Source organism: Coturnix japonica, chromosome 10 (genome assembly GCF_001577835.2).
Source record: "Coturnix japonica isolate 7356 chromosome 10, Coturnix japonica 2.1, whole genome shotgun sequence".
NCBI lineage: Eukaryota > Metazoa > Chordata > Aves > Galliformes > Phasianidae > Coturnix > Coturnix japonica.
This window is the reverse complement of record NC_029525.1, coordinates 8,107,636-8,129,236: the sequence shown is the minus strand read 5'-3', so window position 1 is coordinate 8,129,236 and position 21,601 is coordinate 8,107,636. Positions and strand designations below refer to the sequence as shown.

Genomic DNA, 21,601 nt, shown 5'->3' with positions numbered 1-21,601 from the left:
TGCAGTACTGGAATGAACATGGCAATTACCTGTGTAAACAATAGGTACATTCTTAGATCCATATTCTTAAACCAGCAGATCGCACCAAAGTTCTGTCTCATTTTAAAGGATTCCAGCCAGGGCACCTAATAAACAGAGTTTAGGAAATTATAACATAATAAGGAATGTGTATATACTAACAAAGATAATTTAGATTGTATATTTCTTGTGCAGTAGGCTTAGGTAGCCTTTACAAGAGCAAAGAACTGTTAACTGATACAATATTATCAAAATGAAGGAATGTATCTATCAAGTTGGAAAACATTCAGGAAGCAATTAGTAACAGAAATGCATGTGGAGATTAAAAGCTACTTACAGTTTCAAACCTATTAAACTCTGGCATCCTTCTTCTTCAGCCTTCACTTGTCATGATCATGGTGCCACGGTACTACAGTACGCACCTAAACATCAGCTGCTGATTTCTGGTGGTAGGAAGGGATATATCTGCATCTTTGACATCAGACAGAGGCAAATCCTTTATACCTTCCAAGCACATGATTCAGCTATTAAGGCCCTTGCACTGGATCCTTCTGAGGACTATTTTGTTACAGGCTCAGCAGAAGGTAACATGAAGGTAAGCTATAGAGAAGCTGAGTTGTAATAGAAGAGTATTTATCTTAAGTAGTGCATAGATATATTTTGGTCAGCATGCTGTAAATAGATACATGAATGTGCCAAAAAAAAAACAAAAAGCCCACAAAACTTCTATGTTTGATAAACAGGATACTTACTTTTATATTGCAAGCGTAAGATTAAATATCCTGATATCTCTGTGTTCACAGATAGAAGTCTTTTATAAGTTGCAATATTAAATGGTTAAAGCAAAACAAACAGCTACTGAAATTTCACAGGAGGTAGACAAAAATAATAACAGAAACAGAGCCTCTGCTTTAAATGCATCCTGTACCTTTTTGTACTTTCCCTGGTGAGAAAGCCATAGGGCACCTCAAATCAGGTATCACAGCAGTTTTGCCCTGTGAAGTAACCAGCTGCCCTACATTATGGTAGCTGTTTTGCTGTATGCTTCAACAAAAGCCACTTAAGACTCTTGGACTTGTGGCAATTCTTGCTTATAATATCCTGTCTCTTTGCTGAGGAGGGTTTGCAAAAGCCAAAAATCTGAAACATTAGAGAAAAAAAATATAAAAGTCCTAAGTCTAATTTCCTTCCGTCTCATCTGTCATTCTTTTGATACAGGTGTGGAGATTGACTGGCTACAATTTAATCCATTCATTTAAAAATGAACACGCTAAGCAGTCCATTTTCAGAAATATCGGTGCTGGTGTCACCCAGATTGAAACCATTCAAGGGAATCGTATCTTCTCCTGTGGAGCAGATGGCACACTGAAAATGAGGGTTCTTCCCAATGCTTTCAACATACCTTCAGGCATTTTTGACATTCTGTAGCTTTCTGCGAGCTAACCCTGTTTTTATATGATGTCCCTTTAAGTCTCAAAAAAATGCAGTGATATGCACTGTGGAATTTTTCCGTTGCCTTTCAAAGCAATTACAGCAACATTAAGTATTACTGGGGGGAAAAGATACAGTACTTTTTCAACAGGTATATTTTGAATACACCTATTAAGGATCACTGGGATGGAAATGCAAGTACTGTGTTGTAAAAGCAAAGAATAAAACCCAGTACAGTCAGTCACAGGTGGGGTATTGCTCAGTAACCCACGGGCTGCATTTAGTAAGTAGGTGTGTATTGTAAAGGTCCTGACAGCTGTCAGTCACTTAACAAGCACTGTGGCTCTACAAGTCAGTAAGCATTTCTAATGTGATTCTGATTATTTTTATTCCAGTTTTTCCCACTAATGGAAGCATGTCTACAACTTCTCATTGTGAAATAGTTTAGTTTTAATTAAGGGTACTCAGTGTGTTTGGTTTTCACAAGAACGTGTAATGGATGCAAATGCTGTGGAACAATGTGCAATCAAGAGCGTACTGTGAGACATATCATTTTATGCTGAGGTTTTTGTTTTCCCAGTTAGTATTACTACATAGTTGATACTGTAAACTTGCACATTAACATTTTTAAATGCTTTTTTTTGTTGTTGTTGTTGTTTTAATTTGCACTCTATATCCCTTCCTTTCTGACAGCTACGTTCTCTATTGGCCACCTGCCTTTACTTTAGGAATGTACTGTGTGCATTAAATGTCTGTAGTGAAGATGCCCACGGTTCTGGTCAGCTTTTAGTTTTTGAAATTCATTTGTCCAGAAAATACTTCATTAAATGAAGCTAATAAGAAAATACCAATAGAACATACAATGCCACATTTCAGATGAATGTCAGGCTTTATGTGGCCAGCTAGTAAATAGTGGATAAAACTGGTAATTAAATTATTACCACAGCATATTGTATAAACTATGCAGAGTTCAATATTGTTTGCTTGTAATATAACTAGCTACTGTTGTCAGATGTATTTTTCTGTTGTAAACAAAAACTGTTCTTAAGACACTGGAAAAGATGTCTGCGTATTTAAATGTTAACAAAGTGTCTTACTCTTCCAATGAAATTTTGATGTCTGTGCTGTATTGTAAAATATACTGGAATAAAAAGCACCTTTCTCCAAAGGCAATCTTAAATTGCAGGCTGTGAAGTAGGAAAAGAAAAAAATGTCTTCGTTTAGTTTTCCCTTTGTAAGTTAAATAAATTACTTTTATTTCACGGAGCAGCTCATTCCTGAACTTCCTTACATTTAAACAGACTTACCTGAACTTCTTAGAGACTGCACAAACTGACTTGACCCGACCATTCTGGAGTAGGAAAATGTTTGCATTTCATTTTTAGTTTTCCTAGAAAATACTTACGCAAACATGTAGTTGTTCACCTCCAGCTGAAGCAGCTGTAAGAAACACCTCATATATGAGCCTGGCTCTGCCACAGGGCAGGAAATGGAGTTTGCTGGCCTTTCTCCAGTGAGTTGATCTGACTGGGTCAGCAATGGCATTCAGAAATTTAACATGTATTTTAGCATATGGGTGTTATATGAAAATTTACAAAAAAAAAAAAAAAAGAAAGAAAAAAAAAGGTCTCTAAGAAGAGAGGATACTACCCAGGCCCAGCCATCACTGTCTCACATACCAAAGCTCAGCTGCAACAGAAGTTGTTTTCTAATGCATCTATCTTTTAATTAAGTTCTACATGCAAAGATCATCCTGAATTCCTTTAACCCATTCAATGGCTCCTTGATACCAAGTAGGCATTAAACAGTTGAGTACAGTCGGGTTTAAGAGAGGCTTTGTTTTTAAATATTTGGATTGATTCCATGGATTTACCAAGTGACACAGACAACTTAGGAATTGAAGTTTTCAGATGGCATGACTTTGAAACACACAAAGACACAATTGATGTTCCAGTGTTACATTTAGAAATCTGAAGTAACAAACAAAATCATAATCAAAGGCTCCTATCATTTTTCACTTCAAACTCCCCAAAAGTTTGAATGTGAGTGGCTACATCAACAACAAATCAAGTCATTAAGCACTATAACAAATACAGGCCATCCTGCTGCAGGCTTTTCATTTTTCAAAGAATACCAGCAAAGAAATATACTCTCCATTTTGTGACTTCATTGTTATGAATAAGTGTGAGGCAAATTTATCAGAAATGTGCTATGCTTAGTAATTCTCTGAAATGGTGGACTTCGGCTGCCAGTGAGGGGGAAGGAAGAGATTCCAACAATAGAAGCAACTACAACACCGCTTAAACAGGAATTTTAATACAAAATTTTACATGTTTTCTTCCAATTTTATACCCAGTTACTTTCCTTCCTACATTATCTTTACTAAACACAGTTTCATTTCACATGTTTTGGTATTTAATAATACCATTGTTACCATTCTCCTTGGAACTGGGGCTGAATTGTGCCTTTAAGGATGTGACAATTGGCTGGACTTTTCAGATGTGAAGCTTTTTGCTTTTTGATATTTAAACAACCTTTTAACAGCTCTATATCCTTGTCAAAAATATGTTCACAGAGGATTGGGGCAAGTATTAAGTGAAAATAACAGAGGAAAGTATTTGTACACAAGTTCATTATTTAGACACTTACACTATACCATAATCACTGACTAGAAAATGATTGCAGATAAGATAATTGCAACTGAAAGTTATAAATAGTCACTGCTGATCACAGGACCGTGGAATAAACAACATGCATTAGATCTAATTGGCTCAAGGATGGGAAAAACAAAAGCAAGTCTGTGGTAACTGTGTTCCAGCTGTAATATTGAACAGTTATTCTTTGAACAACAAGAAGAAATGGCCTGTATGATTTAAGTGCATTTATACAAAGGGGTCTGATTTATGCACACATGCAAACCACCATCAGTGAACAGAAAGGGCATACCAAGTGAAGGGACTCAAATATGTGTATCGTATAGCTTTAAATAATCTGTTTAGTCAAACAGGACTTCCCAGTGTCCCTCTTTAAAATATATTCATCCACCAAAATGTACTGGATATATCATTAAACTCCCATTTTCCCATGTATACAAATTATTATCTCTTAGACTATATGAAAGCATAGCAAGAACAGACTGTGAAGACCGTAACTCAAACCTTGCGTCAATCTGCTTTTCTTTCAGTAAATCAAAAGCAAAACTTACGGTCATGTCCTTAGTATCAGTAACATACATAATTCCGCATGCTATGAATGCATTACCAGCTTTAGACTTAGGATACGTAGTATTGATATGCCGAATGACCGAGAACGTTTCTTCATCAATGTGTGCTACCATTATAGTTTCATCAGTGCTTGAGGCATATATAATCCAGAGTCCTTTTTCATCCACTGCTACATTGAAATATGTCTTCGAGTTAGAAAAGAGGTAGTTACGGCCATGATACAGGGCATTCTCAATGAGCAGTGCACCCAGCGATGTTTTATCAAGCCCAAATCTGAAAGGAAATAAAGTATCAACATCTTGTGTTAAAAGTTTTGTTTGTTTATCAACTGGTTCATTGGATTGATTCAGAGGATGTTATTACCGATAGAAGCATTGTTGAAAATACTTGAGTTTAAGGACCATTCTAGTGATATCTTTTGAAATGAAGTACTCCACTGAAAGCACCTTCCAAAACACTGAGAGAAAACTTGATGATAATAATCAATTTAAGGCACACAAGAGCATGAATTCACTTTGATAAGTTTAGTTTTATTTAGTCTATGAACCTCAATATCACTGGGATGAAAGAAGCAAACTAAAAGAAAGGATGGGTGTGGAAAAAAATGAGATACCAGCTGAAGTCCTAAACTTGTAAACTGAAATCTACAGAAATCTGCTTTCTACTAGGCAGGAACTAAAGAGAGAAAGTGCAATTGACGAACTTGCATGAATTCTGGGCAGGTTCACCTGGTCTTAGATCTCATCTTTTGAAAGGAGTTCAAATAATGCAGTGATTTGCTCAAATGAACATCAAAGGAATAAAAATGCTACTTTTGCAGAGCCAAAATTCTGACCTCGTGCCTCCAAAAGGACAGCCTGAATGTCTGCTCTCTGATGTATAAAAGTGGTTTTATTCCTTGAAATTCCTCAATACGATGATAGTCCAAAGACAGTGTCATTTAGAACCTTAAAACTGAGTTCTACAAGTGCAAGAAGGTAATCAGCTGCTATCAAAGCATATCTGCAGTCAGTATTTAATCAGTGAATAGCGTAGTGCTCCAGTAAGTGCAGAGAATGCTTTTATCCTTTTAAGTAATGCATTCTGGAACAAAGCACGTTCCACCATCTAACATTTCTGTAACTATACAGCTAATTTCCTCTAATAGAAGAAAATTTGTTAAGCCCAGGAATCCACTATCCAAGAGTTTTCTCAAATGACAGACTTAACACTGACAGGTTATGCAGGAAAATGAGCCAAAGAAAACTCAAAACCAAGCAGTCAAGTGATTCACTTCAGCTTTTCTAAAAGTCAGCTCTGCAGCAGCTCCATATTCCAGCAGCACATTTGCATTAAAACACACTTTTGGGGCTGGCACTGACTTCCAGATATGTGTCGACCCAGCTAAACCTATCTCTCACTTCATATTGTCCTTAATCTTCCACCACTTTGAGGTAAATGATGAGATACAGGTCAATGTCTCATCAACCACATCAAGCGACATGCAGTGTTCTGATCAACTGAGATTAGTAAGTTGACCAAAATGAACAGAAGTGGGAAAACATTACAAGCCAAAAGTGGAAGGACTGAAGCTTTCCTTACACAAGGGATCTGGCCATCACTAGAAAACTTACTTAAGGATATCAGAGAAACCTAATTATCTCAGCTTGTAAATGTGACATGAAACTTCTAGATATGCTTCCAGCATTTGCAAAATCATGTAGCCAGGTTCTCACCTGTTCTTTGCTCTACATCAATACAAAAGCTCCCAGAAGCTTTTTTGCAGCCAAGAATCAAGGATTTTCTGTAACAAATTTCACACTGCCTGATCCTTTCTATGCTGAAAAACTGAACAGAAAGGTAAACTTTGAGCATCTTCTTGGAGAGGTTCTGAAGATTCCATGAATAGCCAATGGTGGAACTTCTGTCCTATCGCTATGCACTGTTTAGACGGAGATGGTCATTAAAAATGTATAAACAAAAATCCCTACAGATATTTAAAGGAGGTTGCCAAAAAGTGAGTTTGTCTTTGGCAGAATAAATATTATAGAATCCAAGCAGCTTGTTTGCATTCCTTGTCATCTAAATGAATATAGGAAGAAGGCACGCACACCTGCTTGGGTAGAGACATCAAAGTACAGTAATGTTCTTGGCTCAGACATCAGAGTCGCACAACAGAGCTTGAAAGAAGATGCAATCTTTCACTTGTCCTTGGGCTGTATTTCTTTGGCTCTTCCCACAGGATGATTTAGTTTTTGATTTGTATTGTCTGTCATCAGTAGAAACTGAAGAAATAAGGAAGTAATTTCCAGTTCAAATTCAGGGAGATGCATTGGGAGAGTTACAGAAATTTATTAGAAGGAAACCAAACAGCAGAGTGATTCCTCCACAACAGAACACACGATCACAGGTCGCTGTGTCCTCTGCAGGTGCCTTGGTGCATTCCTGTGCATGAGCAGCATTAACGCAACCCTTACCAGCAAAGAACAGTGCTATCTGAGAGCAGGGCACGTACATCAACCCAGCAAGAAGCTCTGGTAAGCCAACATGTTCCCTAAGGGGGCTTCAGTTGTATAACCCCTTATCTGTGTCCCCCAGACAACTGAACCAATTGATACACTGATGTGGGTACACACACAGATTATTTTCTTTAGTCATATTCTTTTTTCTGACACTTTTATTCCTTATTTAGCTCCCATTTCTTTCTGCCAATTATGAACACAGGAAAGAATCTAAGTACAAAAACACCCAGTGCATTATAGGAACCCACTGGGCCCAAGGATTTCCAACAGAAAAATCCATTGCCATCTCTGCACACATCACCCTTTTAATCTGAAGGACCAACTGTCTTGCATCTCATACATCATACAGTCACTGCTAAAGTTATCTGCCTGGACACAGAGATACACAGTGATTAAAGAGCAAATTGTCACAACAGAGTAATGGGCTGAGAAGCATACACAGACTGTATGGAAGGCCACTGACCCACATTGCAGTTACAGACAGGAAAGTGTTAATTATTCTATTCTAAAAAGAATTCTGAACAACTTCTTCCATTCTTCCTATGCTAGATAGTTCTAAAAAGAAACAAAACAGTACAAAAGAATTGGACTGGTTTTCTGAGGTCCATCTCTATTGCTAACATATTGCTCTTCCTTCCACATCATTAGTCTTAAGCAAATTACATTTGACTTACTTCATAATGACATTGGTTCCTCCCTTTTGGTAGTAGAGATGATTGTTTTGTACTGCGTGACCACAACCGTAAAAGAACCCCGTGATGTTAATGATCCTGTAGCTGCCATTCAGCAAGGCATTGGAATTCTCATATTCTTTTATAAAGTTTCCTAAATGGGAAAATTAATAAGTAAATAAATAACAAAAGACTACCATTTGATTTACCTAGTTTCAAAAATCCCTACCCTAAAAAAAACAATCTGTTCAAATACAATTAGAATCAAGTTTGTGACAGACTATAATCATATGTATGTTTTCAACAGTGATTTAATATTCTGTAACATTATAAAAATAATCCAGAAGCAAAGCCAAGAGCACACAGAGGTTTTCAAGGGGCAGCTTCCCACTGAGAAATCAGCCTTCATGTTGAACGCGCTTGCTAAACTGTGACAGTGTTTCCTTCCTCCGTCCATGTCCTGGAAAAGATCCTGCAGTAATGTAGCTCACACAGTATCTCATTCACTTACACTCTCCCTTAACGGCAGGGTAAAGTCCTAGCTACAATTTAGGGGATTAAAATAAAACCATAGGAAGCGGTAAAAAACAGGAATACAAGGACATGGACAAAGGGCACTAAAAAATATATATATATCCTCAAGCTACTCAGAGTCAACATTGGATTCTGAAACATCAGAAAATACTAGAATTATCTATCATCATATGGATAGCTAAGTATTATGTAGTAAAAGACAGGGGGAAAACCGTCATGCTTTATTTGAAATATTAATTTGGGTTGAAGGAATTACAAAGGCAATGTTAATACCAGCCTGACTTATGAAGATAACTAGCAGTGCCATACCTGAGAAGTGCATAGTAAGCCAAATCCTTTCATCGCTCTCATTTGCAGGTTCCCGCATCCATGTTCCAAATGTTTGCTGTACGCTGACAAAGTGAACAGGACTTCCTACAGATGTTATAACACGCTCTGGTAGAGAAAAAGCATGTGTCTGTTACCTGTGTGACTGCAACCCAGCAAGCAGCAGTTAGGCTCACATTCTAGCAGGTTACCATCTTTTTTGGAACGATCAGAGGGTCTGTCTTCAGCTTTTCCAGCCAAGGTATCATCATTTGGTACAGCACACGTCTCACCTGGATTTCAGAGAGAAACGGTGAAATGCGACATCTTTCTACACTCAGCGTGACAGATGCACATCAGTGGCTTCACTGAACTAAAGGAATGATGTTTAGGATTTTATTTCACCTGGAGAAACATTTAAGTGGTTCTGGTCATCAGTGATATCTAAATAAATGAACATATGAAGTTTTCAGGTGAGTTCATTCCCTTGAAGCTGTCAGGCTGACACATTGCTTTGAGGAGGAGCTGGTTTTGCTCAGCAGATCTCATCCTCTGGCTGAGAATTTCGGAGTAGGTGCTTTGAAAGGCAGTGCTGTCCCTCTCCTCAGATAACAGCAGATAACTGAGGCAGCTGCCAGCTGGCTGACTTATCAGTAATACCAAATCCACTTCCTTGGGAGAGACCAGTGGCCAAACTCAAGGCCTCATGCCTCAACCTGGGCACACTAGTAGAGGGGCTGCACTCTGTAAGCACCCATGGAAGCTCTGCACTTACCATGAATCCCCAGAACAGTAACACCATTCCTAATGCACGCACTGAGCACTGCATGTTTAAGAATGCAGGTCAGCCATCTGTGCCATTAGAGAACCAACATAAAAGAATAAGGGAAATTATACACCATCTTCTTTCTGCATAGAGAAATGGTTCACCAAAGAAGCAAATAAAAAACTGCAAACATTTTCCCCCACTACTCAATGATTTGAAGGTTAACTGGTCAGGTTTTCTGCAGCATTTACTATTTAAATGATGTCTTTATGAGATTACTTACAAAACCTTTTCTGTAAACAAAGATACACCTTCTGCCTTTAGAACAATGCAGCACATTTCTATTTTGTTACAATGAAAAGCCACGGAGAACAAGCAGTTCTCAGTTCTGTGCTGAAGACATCCTGATTTCATCACAGCCCTCTTTTCTAATCCCGTTCTTAACATTCACCTCCTTTCACATTTCACTGTTACTTTTGAACCGATTCCTGGGCTTTGCAGGACCATGATGACGTTGAAATGAGCAAGGTAGCAAAATTACTAAGTAATCATGAAGTAAAGCTGAAAGGGCAGTATGACTCTCAGGAAAGAAAGAGCAGATTGCACTGCATTGTTTTCTGTGTAAGGTTATAACCTCTCTCTGCTCATACAGAAAGAAAATACTCCAAGGCAGACCAAAACCACACATTTATCCCATCCATTTATCTAGAGCACTTACTGATGTGACACTGGAGTTGTAACTGATCACAAGTTCTCTCCTAAAAAAGGCACAAACAGCCAATCCAGCTGTGGGAAGACGTGCCGGTAGCTGGAACCCAGCAATCCCCCAAGGACCCCTTCCAGGTTTTGATCTCAAAGTCTTCTCAAAATATCTCAAGAAAGGAACCCACCCCACAGAAACGACAAGCTGTGATACACAAGTTTATTAGTCTCAGCCCAAGGAAACTGATAAAATTAACTGCATGAACAGTTCCTCATACAGTGGTTTATCTAACATTGTGGAATAGTCAAGGACCAGGTCAATGTTTCCTGTGAAGATGAATGCACTGTTTGGAATTGAGAACATTCGCAAAACACTCTGGGAACTTTCAGCTGCATGAAACAGAAAGCAATTAAGATTAGAAAGACAGTTCTCTATCAGAGACCACTATGAGAAATCTCCATTGCTTTCTTTCCACAAAAATAAATAAACAAATAAATATCATAGAGGTTCTGATCCTAAAATACTCTAGCTGAGCGTTAACAGAATTTATAGGACATTAGAAGTACGGGGATGGCCAGTCTGGGGGAGGATGTGAGGGATGTGCTGTTTCTTTTAGAATTTGCTAACAGTGTCGTGGGAGCAAAAAAACCCAACAACTAATTATTCTGTTCTCTTAAGGAAAGTAAATCTTGAAACAGGTGAAATCTGATTCTTGGAAATCACTCTTACATTCTCATGCAGTAAGTTAATTACAGCTGTAAATCAGGACACGTGTTCTCTATCTTCAAAGGGATATGATTATTATATAACAATAGATGATTTATTTTTGCATTATGGTCACACAATTCACTGCTCATAACATTTAAATGCTCACAGAGGAGCTCCTCTTCCATGCAAAGTTATTTGAATATAACTCCCATCTGCACTCTGGGATTCCAAATCCACCAGAAATCCAGCAGATAAAGTTTATCCCTCCAAAGAACTTCAGACAGTACCAACAAATGGAAAGAGGCTACCTGAATAATTGCTCTAATTAGATCTTGCACAGCACTTCACACATTTCTGAGTTTCAAATAGCATCAAATTTCTGCTCAGCTATCAACTCTCCATTGTAAGGGTCACTTTGGGCTCCATTCTGATGCCCCAATACCCAGCATCTCCCAACTGAAATTCTCACATGCTAATACAATTACATTCTATGTTAAGGATATGAGGCAGAAATAATTGATGTATGTTCCAGACAGCATTAAATATTCACCAGTTAATAGCAATTATAATAAAAATGATTTCATCTTACCAAAAAATGATGACGTTAATATACACACCGGTCCTAGCTCACACAAATCTCCTACAAGCTGAAATGGACACTCTAGCAGCTAATCACTAATTATCTCCTTGTACTGAACAATACAGGTGCTAGACATCCTTAGTGCTGGGTGCCCTGCCTACAAGTTGAAGGGCTGGTAATATCACATGGGCAGAAGAAAGAAGAGAGAACAGTATTATGAATTCATTACCACTGAAAGACTTTATTCCTAGCACTGGAGAATAACCATCCTCCTCCTCCTCCACTTCACTATTACAACATCAAATCAATACCACCCAATTAATGGTGTAACTTATGAATCCCTCTGCATACTTCACACTTGCACTGTTTGTTCTAGTTCATACATTTCCAGTTTCCAAAGAAACCCCGCTTAACCAACACTGTCACAAACAACTCCCTTCTTTCCTGAAAAATGAGAAAGAAGGAAAATCAGTACCTGGGACTTTCTTTGCTATGACTCTGACCTTCTCGGTGAGGAGGAAAATTCATCCTAAGTCCGCACAGGGAGCAACAGTAACTGAAAAATATCTCTGGCATCAAATATAACACCTTCTGGAGTAAAGGACTAAAGGTCAGCAGGACCAGATCCAGCATAGATAGATAGATCCATATAGATCCAAAACCAAAAGTTTCCTTCCATTTTCAAGCTAGAAATGCAAATGCTATTCTAGCAGCAGCTTCTCTTTGCTTTCTACTATCACTGATGGCTCGACCTAACATTTTCCAGTTATCACAATACAACAGTGTTTATAAAACCCATATTAAGAGCATCCAAGCGACCAGCACATCTCACCTAATACTGCATCAGTGACCAATAAGAAAGGTTCTGAGGTAACATTTTTGCTCAAAATGGTCTAAACTTCAGTGACTTGGTACTTCAAATACATATGAAATACAGCTGCTGAGTTTTACAACAGAATGAATAAAATTTACAAACTATCAGCAGGTACCTTGTCCCTCCTCTCCTGTATGGGAGAGGAAAGAGGCAGTGCAGCTGCTGTATTTCAGCAGACAGTCTACGAACTGGCAGTCTGCATGTTCATACCTTGGTTATAACAGTATCTACTGCAAAGTTTGCAACCAATCACTATTTCATGACACTTAGAAAAATGGGCTTAATCTTGAACCTGTTAATGTTAAAAAGAACAATGGAAAAAACCAACCTGTGCATTTGTTGCTGTACACACTCTCCTGAAGCTGTGCTTTACCCTTACGTTTTCCTGGAGGTCCTGGGGGTCCAGGAGGCCCAGGGGGGCCTGGTGGTCCAGGGTCACCTTTTGCACCTGTGTACAAAGCAAATCACAATGCCACAGGCCCTGCAGGCAAGGATGCAACCCGCAGAGAACTGAGTGTCCAGGTGATGGACCTGTTAGACATCTCTAAAATAGCTTCTGTCTTCTGAGGAGGTTTTTGTGTACAGAAAAAAATACAGCTCAATAAACTCCCTGCAGTGCTAATTCTTAGAATCATAGTATCACAGAACATCCCAAGTTGGAAGGGACACATAAGGATTATTGGGTCCGGATCCTGGAAGGTGAACCACCCAGAACTTTATAGTTTCCAGATCATCAATGCAATTTAATGTGTCTGGATTAAAGGCATACTAGAAAGTTATAAAGCACAACTGCCTTCTGTACAGTGTTCTCTAAGACTTCAGTTTAAAATGCTCCAGTGCTACAGTTTTAGCAGCTTACATGTTCAGTTGCCATGATGCTTCCTTTCCTGAGTAGAATTCTGCTCTCATTTTCTAATACATAAGTAAAACTACACTGCATGAAAGAGTAGAAGGAGATCAGCTGTCTGGAAGCATCCTGGAAAGGGTTAAATTCACATGCACCTCAGTCCAAGGCCCACATAAGTCATCTTGTGAGGAACTACATTATAAAGGGCAAATAGTGCCCTGGGCAGTCCTTTTTATTTTTGGAGCTGCACATCCCTTTAAGACTATTACTGAAAGATTCTAATATCTGAACTGTAACAATGCCCAGAAACTTCACAGTGGATCAAGTGTGTGCATTGGTTGGTCCTACTCTAATAGTTCATGCTACAGAAGCAGAGTGTCTATTTTTCCACCATGTACACTATTGCAAGAGAATGTGCTTCTTCCTACCTTCCAATATCACATCGTTGTTTGCATCCCCCTTTTCTCCCTTTGCTCCTCTTGCACCTTTTACACCAGGCATACCATCCTTGCCAGGTAAACCTATTTCTCCAGGTTCTCCTTTCTCTCCTTGGTCACCTTTTGGTCCAGGCACACCTAGAAACAAAAAAGCATTTCAGTACAAAGAACACATGCCCAGTGTTAAGCACATAGCTCCTAAAATCAATACATTCTGTTGAAGCACAAAATACATTCACCCTAGTTGTCTGGTGGCTTGACATATTGCACTTTCAGCATTTTCCCTTGTCCCAGCAGAACATTAAAGTAACTACCCAGTAACATCTCCACGTGCCTCTAGACTTGTTGCAAGCACGATTGCTCTGTACACCTCCTCTGTGCTGGATAATTCAGCAGAGTAACACTTTTAACAACGCATTCATTTGTCCCTGTGTAGCCTCGGCTGGAGCATTTTGCAACAAGGAACACAACGATGTGGTTGTACAACTGACACCAAAACATTCCAGCATCTGCCTTCATGTCAGTACTTTATGCTCTAGAAGAGAGAAACGAGCAGCCATACAGCCAAGAATGGAAGAGTTCTTGCAGCCCAAGAGTTCACATTATATATGTAAGTTCTTGAGGAGAAAATACTTGTCCTTCTACTTACAGTACTACTATGTACACTTAAATTATGGAACCAGAAAAAGAATTACAATTTTGGGGTGAAATCTGAAACTTGTCTCCTGCTCAATTGCCCTCTGACTCTAAAAATAGGCTCTTACTTTCATTTCCCATTAGACAAACTAAAAGAACACTGATGAACACTAAAGCGACAGCCTGTGTATTGACTCAAACAATCACAGACAATTGGCCCAAACTCAGTCTTCCTTTTTTGAAGCCCTCTGAAGTCAAAGATTTCTTATGCTGGCAGATTGAGGGAATGGAAATATTCTTATAATGACATTATTTACAAGCAAGATCAGAATACTGAGGTGTGGTTAATTTTATTTGATAGCCATAATTTGCAGTATTTGACAGTATATTTCTCTTTCTAGAATACGTCTGAAGTGATCTACAAAAACTCAGTGCAAGACAATGAATGTTACAGAATCCTGCAGTGTGCAGATCCTTTGTGGACACTGAATCCCTTCTCCATGTAACAAAGGTCTACAAGTAATTGTATCTGAATGAAACAGTCAGAAAGGATTTATTTATTATTTATAAACAACAAAGCATACCCATTTTTCCTCTTTTTCCATTTAGTCCTGGTTCTCCCTTTTGGCCTGGAACACCTGGGGCTCCATCCGAGCCGTTGTAGCCAGGCAGTCCATCAAGCCCGGGGGGCCCTAGAGAAACCAAACAGCACAACAGAAATGTCACCATTCACCATAACATCAGAAACCAATAATCAACATTTCTAAGAGCTGTTAAGTTAAAATAATCAGCTACTCTTTAATAATGCTCTTTGCCTAAATGCTACACAAAAATTCTGAACTCCATCGAGCTTTGAACAAATATGCTCTGGCAAACATTAAACTATTTTATTGCCTCCAACACAAAAGCAGAACCTCCCTTCTGACCCCAAGGGGCACAGGTTGACATTAGTAGGAAAGTGATAAAGTCATTCCTTTCTCCTTCATTCTATTTAGCAGAGGGAGACTATTCTATAAAGATGCACTTCTATAGTTCAACATCTGTACCAACAACTGTTTCAGTTACCCAAAACCATCACTGCAGCTGTCAAAATGTCTTACCTGGGGGGCCTGGCGGGCCTACATCAGCAACATGCAAAAGAACACAAGAAAGAAGAAACAGTGAGTTTATCCTAGCAAGTAAACAAAAACAATTCCAGATGAAAGTGATGAGCGTTAGATCAGAACAATGAAAAGAGGAGGAAAGCACATCACATGTCAAACGGAAAGCCTATGGATTTACATTTTTTGTACTGAATGCAAACATTTGAACATCACTGTTTTTACATGGATCTGGTCTCTGGACTGCACCGCACTCCCTACAGGACCTGGGGCTGGAGGATTCCCTGGTGCAGTAGAAACTGGACTTACTCATTTATTCTACATGTATTACAGTAACATCTGCCTTATTCCTTCTGACTTATATAGTCAGAAGGAATATTCCTTTATTCCTTATTCCTTCTGACTTATAGTATAGAACCTTACAGTAAGAAAGAACAGCAAGCAGGAGTAAAGTATTACCTGAAAATGTTTCTATTACAAGATTTGTCTTATGTGATCCCCAGTACATATTTAAAACAAATAAAAATTTTAAAGTCATAATTGCAATGAAAGGACCAAATAAGCTCCATGAACATCTTCATGCAGTCACTGAGTACTGCCTTGCTTCATCAAAAATAAAATCTCTAAGAAAAAATAACAGTAATTCCTGGATTTCCCTACAGATGACACTTTCCAGCTTTAACAAGAAAACACCGTAAGTAAAGTAAAAACCATTTTATAATGCCATCATAGAGATTATCCCTTTTAATCAGCACTGACTGTGACACCAGTTAAAAACTTACTGCCAGTTTTCCAGTGACTGAATCTCTCTCCCACACCACAGAATTATGTGCTTTAGTGCCTAGAATTTGTATGTCATCTAAGATTCTGAGGATCTTAATTATCCTTGTAACAGCATAAGAGAAGTAAGAAAGGTGCTAGAAAGGGCAACAGCAGAGAAAGCCAGGACTAAAGAAACATTTTAAGAGAGCTGGGAGAGCAGAAAGCTGCAGGAGGTACTGAATAGGGGAATTCACAACACTGGAGCACAAGGAAATGTAGGTTCAACCAAACTCCTAAACTTCCAGGATTTAAAAGTAGGTGTGGGTAAGTCCCAAAGTAGCACCTGTTATCTTTTCTAGGTAAATAATGCAAGTGATATATACAAATATATACACGTATATATACATGTGTGTGTGCGTATATGAACTTTGATACAGTAAAACTTGACATGTAAAAATGTACCTACTTCAAGTTCTTTGAAAATGTTGTGATTCTGTAATGCTGAGGGTAAAAACAAATCTAACATTCATGTCAATTAACATACCTGTTAAGCATATCCCTTTTGTGTTGTTACATAAATCCACCATCACTCGGACCTAAGGTTGTAAAGAAATTAAGTTCAAAACAAGGTAGGCCATGACAGCTCAGAGGAAATGGTCTGATTTACAAAACCAAAGATACCATTACTGTGCTTGTAAGAATAAAATATGTAGACCTGCTCTTACATTGAGACACCAACCACTTCCTTGGGCAGTGATTCTCTGACATGAATCTGTTTGGTACACCTCACTGTAAACCCTACTGAAAACATTAAGAAAACACTTGGCAGTCAGTTCCACGCATCATCTAAGTATGTATGTTCACCAGTTACTGTAATCCAAATGTGCAACTGTGCGTGTACTGACTGCCAGCGCGGGGTATTCAAAGCTGACACCAGCCAGTGAACACTGCACTCAATTCAATTGCATGTTCATAAACAACGGGTATTTTTCCAGCATAGCATATACCATGAGGAAGGTGTCCTGTGTTCCACGTAAGAAATGTCTTGCTTCACTGAGGCTGGCAGTCTTGGAGTGGACCCTTACCCATTGGAAATACCTCAGCCAAACAGTGACGCACTTTACAAAACCACCCAGCATTCACACAGATGCCTCTAATCTGGATCAGACCAAGTTTTACAAATTAGAAGGTCATTTACAAAAAAAAGGTGTGGATTTGGGTATTTGTTCCTGTATTTCTTTCCTCTTTACACCTGTAAAGAGACATACAGATTCAGGACAAAACTCTCAGCCTTGCAAAGCAGTAAGCTCTGTGACTTCCCAGACTGGAACGACAGCTGACAGCATTTGCCATCTTCAAAGATGAAGGAGTTATAAGAGAAATGCCCGTGCTATAATTCCACAAATCAGCCTCTCAGCCATTATAAAGCAGTTATTTTCCCTTCTGTTGTAGGCCTTTCTATTATTTTTCTCTTCATGTTATAATTTCAAACATTTTGTGCCCTGACCCAGTGGGCACCTGGCCCCAATGACTTTCTAAGTCCCAGCCATCCTGAGATACTTCAGATTCAGCCTAACTTAGCTAAACTGCTGTTGCAGTCAGGATCTGCTTGTTCTCCTTCCCCTCATATCTCAAAAACCAGGCTTCTATGCTGTAATCTGTAAAACACACCTTGTCCAAGCATTCTCTAATTCAAAGCGCATTTTAATCTCAGTGGTTTTGTTAAGATTGTTGAAGTGATTAGAGCTCGCTCTGAAGCCCTGCAATTATCTCAGCATTATATTTGCCACTAAGTGCAATCCACATGACAGATACAAGCACTGCATTCAGAGAGCACATTTCAGTGAACAGCCTGCAGCACAGCCCCCAATTCAGCCACAAGGAGCCAGCAGCCTTTCCATCAATACATTTTGCTGGAGCACATCTTGATTTGAACAGAGGAGGGACACAAATGGACAATCTTCAATCTGTCAGGGAGTTGTGGAGACTGATGAGGTTTCCCTGTGCCTCCTCTTCACCAGACTGACCTATCCCAGTTCCCTCAGCCACTCTCCATAAAACCTGTGCTCCAAGCCCTTCTCAGCTTTGTTACCCTTCTCTGGACACACTCCAGAGCCTCGATGTCTTTCTTGCAGAGAGTCCCAAACCAAACATAGCACTTGAGCAGTGGCCTCACCAGTGCCAGTGCACAGGGACCATCACTGCCAGCTCCTGCTGGCTGCACTATCTCTGACACAAGCCAGGATACTGTTGGATGCCCACTGGCCTTCTTGGCCACCTGGGCACACTGCTGGTCCATGTTCCACCAGTCTGCTAACACCCAGACAATCATTCTCCTCTGTGCAGCTTTCAGCCACTCTGCCCCAAGCCTGCAGTGGAGCATGGAGTTGCTGTGACCAAAATGCAGGACCCGGCACTTGGTCTTGTTAAAGTGCACACAGTAGGTCCCAGCTCGGCAATCCAGGTCCCTCTGTAGCACCTTCCTACCCTCAGGGAGATCGACACTTCCCCCAGGTTGGCGACATTAGCCAGCTTACCGAGGGCACACTCGATCCCCTCGTTAATAAAGACACTACACGGGGCTGCTCTAAGCATCAGACCGAGCCACATTGAGTGCGCGGCGCGCCGCCCTACCGGCACCATGGAGTAGGTGAGCATCATCAGCATCTCGTCGCTCTCGGCACGCACGTGGCCGCGGCGGCTCCTCCTGCTGCGGGCTGGGGGCGGGAGGCCGGACCCGGCTGCGCCCATCGGGTCCCGCACGGAGCCGTTGGCCGCGGGGATCCGCGCCGCCTCCAACTCCCGCAGCGCCTCGCTCAGCTCTCGCCATTGCACCAACAGGAACAGCGTCCCCGCAGCGCTGAGAGCCGACAGCAGTCCCACAGCGGCCAGCATGCAGCGCAGCGCACGGCCGCCCGACTCCATCGTGCTTCGGGCCGGCGGCTGCGGCCGACGGGAGGGATTTATGGCCCCGGAGCCGTGGGTCGCGGGATGGGCGGGGGGGGAGTGGCGGCCACCCGGTAAGGGATACTGCGCAGTAAAACAAAGCTCCCCTTTACGTACAGGGTCATCGAGATTAGAAAAGACCTCTAAGATCATCTAATCTGACCACGCACCCATCCCCATCATGCCCCATTCTCCACGTCCCTCAGTGCCACGTTCACCCTTTTCTTCAACACCTCCAGGGACAGTGACCACCACTCCCCCGGGCAGCCTATGCCAATGCCTCACACCACTCCTTCTGAGAAGGAATTCTGCCTAGCACCCACCCTGAACACACACTGCCATTCTGCAGTGTCTGTGGTCGCTTCGATTTACCAACACTCACTCTCACCAACAGCACAACCTGCTGCTTCCGAAGCTCAGCTCTGGATGAACATTTTCCCAAAATCCCCCTGCCAATCCCTGTGAGCCGTGGGATATCTTCAATAAAATACATTCTGCTCCTAATTAATTCATAGTAAAAATAAGAAAATGAATTATACAGTACACTGGTACACTGTTATGAGGATTTGGCTGGACGTGAAGATATCACAAAGACCATGAAGCTTAAAAGAACTCTGAAAAAAAAAAGAACTTGTAGGAATATTCTTTAAAATGCTGAAACTTCAAGCTCAAAGACAAACAGCTGTGCCTTCTTTCTCTCTTGCCATTTCAAATTGATCTCAGGAAATTCACAGCCTCTGAATGCCTGGTTCCTTGCAAGGAAGGGCATCATTCCATCTCATCCCATAATGACACATGAGACAAGAAAATCAACTCATGTCCAAAGGAGCAAGGCTCACCAACAAGGCTCATCTCCCTCAGAGATAGACTGGCACCACACAGTCTTAATAGTCTCCTCTCATTTACATTGTAATATGGAATAACAGAGATCTCTTTGGTAGCTCACATTGCAAAAGTCCTTACCTTATCATTTAGGAGCAGGCTGTACCATATCAAAGCCATTGTGCTCAACTTCTTCCATGGAACAGTGTGTTTTTCAGCTTTCTCTATCCTATAAAACAAAATCAGGAATCTAACCCCTGAATTAATTGGTATTTTCAGAAACCATTACAATGCTTAAAACAGTTTGGTTATTGAAAAGACATTAACTCCATAGGGATGGAGCATATGAAGCACATATTTCAGTTTTGCTTCTATTAAACTTGTGAGGGTGAAATGAAAAAGAAATACAACCTTACACAGAACTTCTCCAAAGCCATTATTTCCTGAGCAAGCTTCGTTTATCATGTCATAGATATTAAAAAAATAAAAGGTTAGAATCTGTCATAATAGCATTCTAAAGCATTTCTGTCTGAGGATGTAAACAGAGCTGTACTGTATCTGAATGCCTCCACATCCCCTCATCCTCTACGACTCCCACTTCAGGGCTTTGATTTTACATCTCCCTCTGGGTCTCCCATCCCAGTACAATACACGCAAAGCCTTGGTCCATTTGTTGACATCAGCTGCAGCACAGCCCCATTCTTGATTCCTATGTTCCTTCTCTATAATGAAAGCAAAGGTCCCAATGGCAGAATGATGAACAGCAAAGCAAAATGAAGGTTTGAGAATGCTGCTGATAAGAACAGAAGAAGTACACTCAGTAACAATCCAAACCAGCATAAGAAAACTATTACCCCTTATATCCATTTGGTCCTTTTCTCCATGTAGATCAGATAGATGCAAACAAGCAGCAGCTCAATTATTTTCTGGCACTCCAGGAAATTGTCTTTCTTAAAGCATGTCCTACAGCAAGCATGCATCATACCTGACACGCAGGGAAGCATGGCATATAGCAATGATGTACATCAGCCCAACCTATGTGGGAAGTAGAATGAAACTATCAGTGTATCACATGCAGACTGCAGGTACAACATCACATTTATTCTTTGCACAATTCCAGCTCAGTCACACAGCTGAAATAAATTGTTAGAAGATAAAACATTGCTTTACCACATGAGATATTTTTGTACCCAAATTACACGTTCTGTGTATAATAAAGAATATCACTTGATTATTCTGAGGCAGACAATGTATTCAGAGGGTGTCACACTGAAATAATGCTCCCACTGATGTTTCACTTTGCAAAAACTGTCATAACCGAAACCTCATCTCTTTAGGCAGCTCTCCCAAGATGAAGCACAGTGCAGATTGGCACGCTGCTTCCACTTGAATAACTAATGCTGAAATATGGACTGCATGCTGAGGGTGGTACTCTGCTAGACAGATAGCCAAACTTCCTCCAATTATGACACGGAAATGCTGCTAAAACAGAAGATAATCTTCATGAGTGCTATTAGAAAGAAGTTCACTTCTTTCCCTGATCTACTTAACAGAGAGAAAAAAAATCTCTAAAAGCTTTCGTGGCCTCCCATGATAACTGATATTCCATGATATTCCTATGAGGCACTGCATACTGGTAACTGTTGCAGCTATATGTCCAGCATAGATATATTCAAGAAGGACAGAAACACTAGATGCTATAGATGCCCTTTTCTCTTCATCTCTGCTATCACTA

At 40.2% G+C, this 21,601-nt stretch overlaps 2 protein-coding genes across 6 annotated transcripts in view; one reads left to right on the top strand and one right to left on the bottom strand.

Moving 5' to 3' along the window:
* Nucleotides 1–2,715, top strand: part of DMXL2 (Dmx like 2) — a 45,464-nt gene extending 42,749 nt beyond the window's left edge. For all 4 annotated transcript variants that reach the window (XM_015872877.2, XM_015872875.2, XM_015872876.2 and 1 more), the window contains 2 exons: nucleotides 396–613; nucleotides 1,237–2,715. In XM_015872877.2, the coding sequence (XP_015728363.1) occupies nucleotides 396–613; nucleotides 1,237–1,446 (428 nt within the window). In that variant the 3' untranslated portion in view covers nucleotides 1,447–2,715. The remainder of the gene's footprint in view (nucleotides 1–395; nucleotides 614–1,236) is intronic.
* A 557-nt stretch (nucleotides 2,716–3,272) lies between these two features.
* GLDN (gliomedin) lies at nucleotides 3,273–20,895 on the bottom strand. Of its 2 annotated transcripts, XM_015872886.2 has the most exons (11): nucleotides 20,721–20,895; nucleotides 20,008–20,095; nucleotides 16,643–16,694; nucleotides 15,337–15,354; nucleotides 14,821–14,928; nucleotides 13,592–13,738; nucleotides 12,645–12,764; nucleotides 8,898–8,978; nucleotides 8,689–8,814; nucleotides 7,849–7,999; nucleotides 3,273–4,946 (listed from the first exon to the last, which is right to left on the bottom strand). In XM_015872886.2, the coding sequence occupies exons 2-11, from the start codon at nucleotides 20,044–20,046 to the stop codon at nucleotides 4,487–4,489; spliced, it is 1,302 nt and encodes a 433-aa protein (XP_015728372.1). In that variant the 5' UTR covers nucleotides 20,047–20,095; nucleotides 20,721–20,895; the 3' UTR covers nucleotides 3,273–4,486. The 2 variants fall into 2 exon arrangements, with proteins under 2 accessions (XP_015728372.1, XP_015728371.1); XM_015872885.2 differs by lacking the exons at nucleotides 20,008–20,095; nucleotides 20,721–20,895 and adding an exon at nucleotides 18,733–19,039.
* Nucleotides 20,896–21,601: the final 706 nt, after the last annotated feature.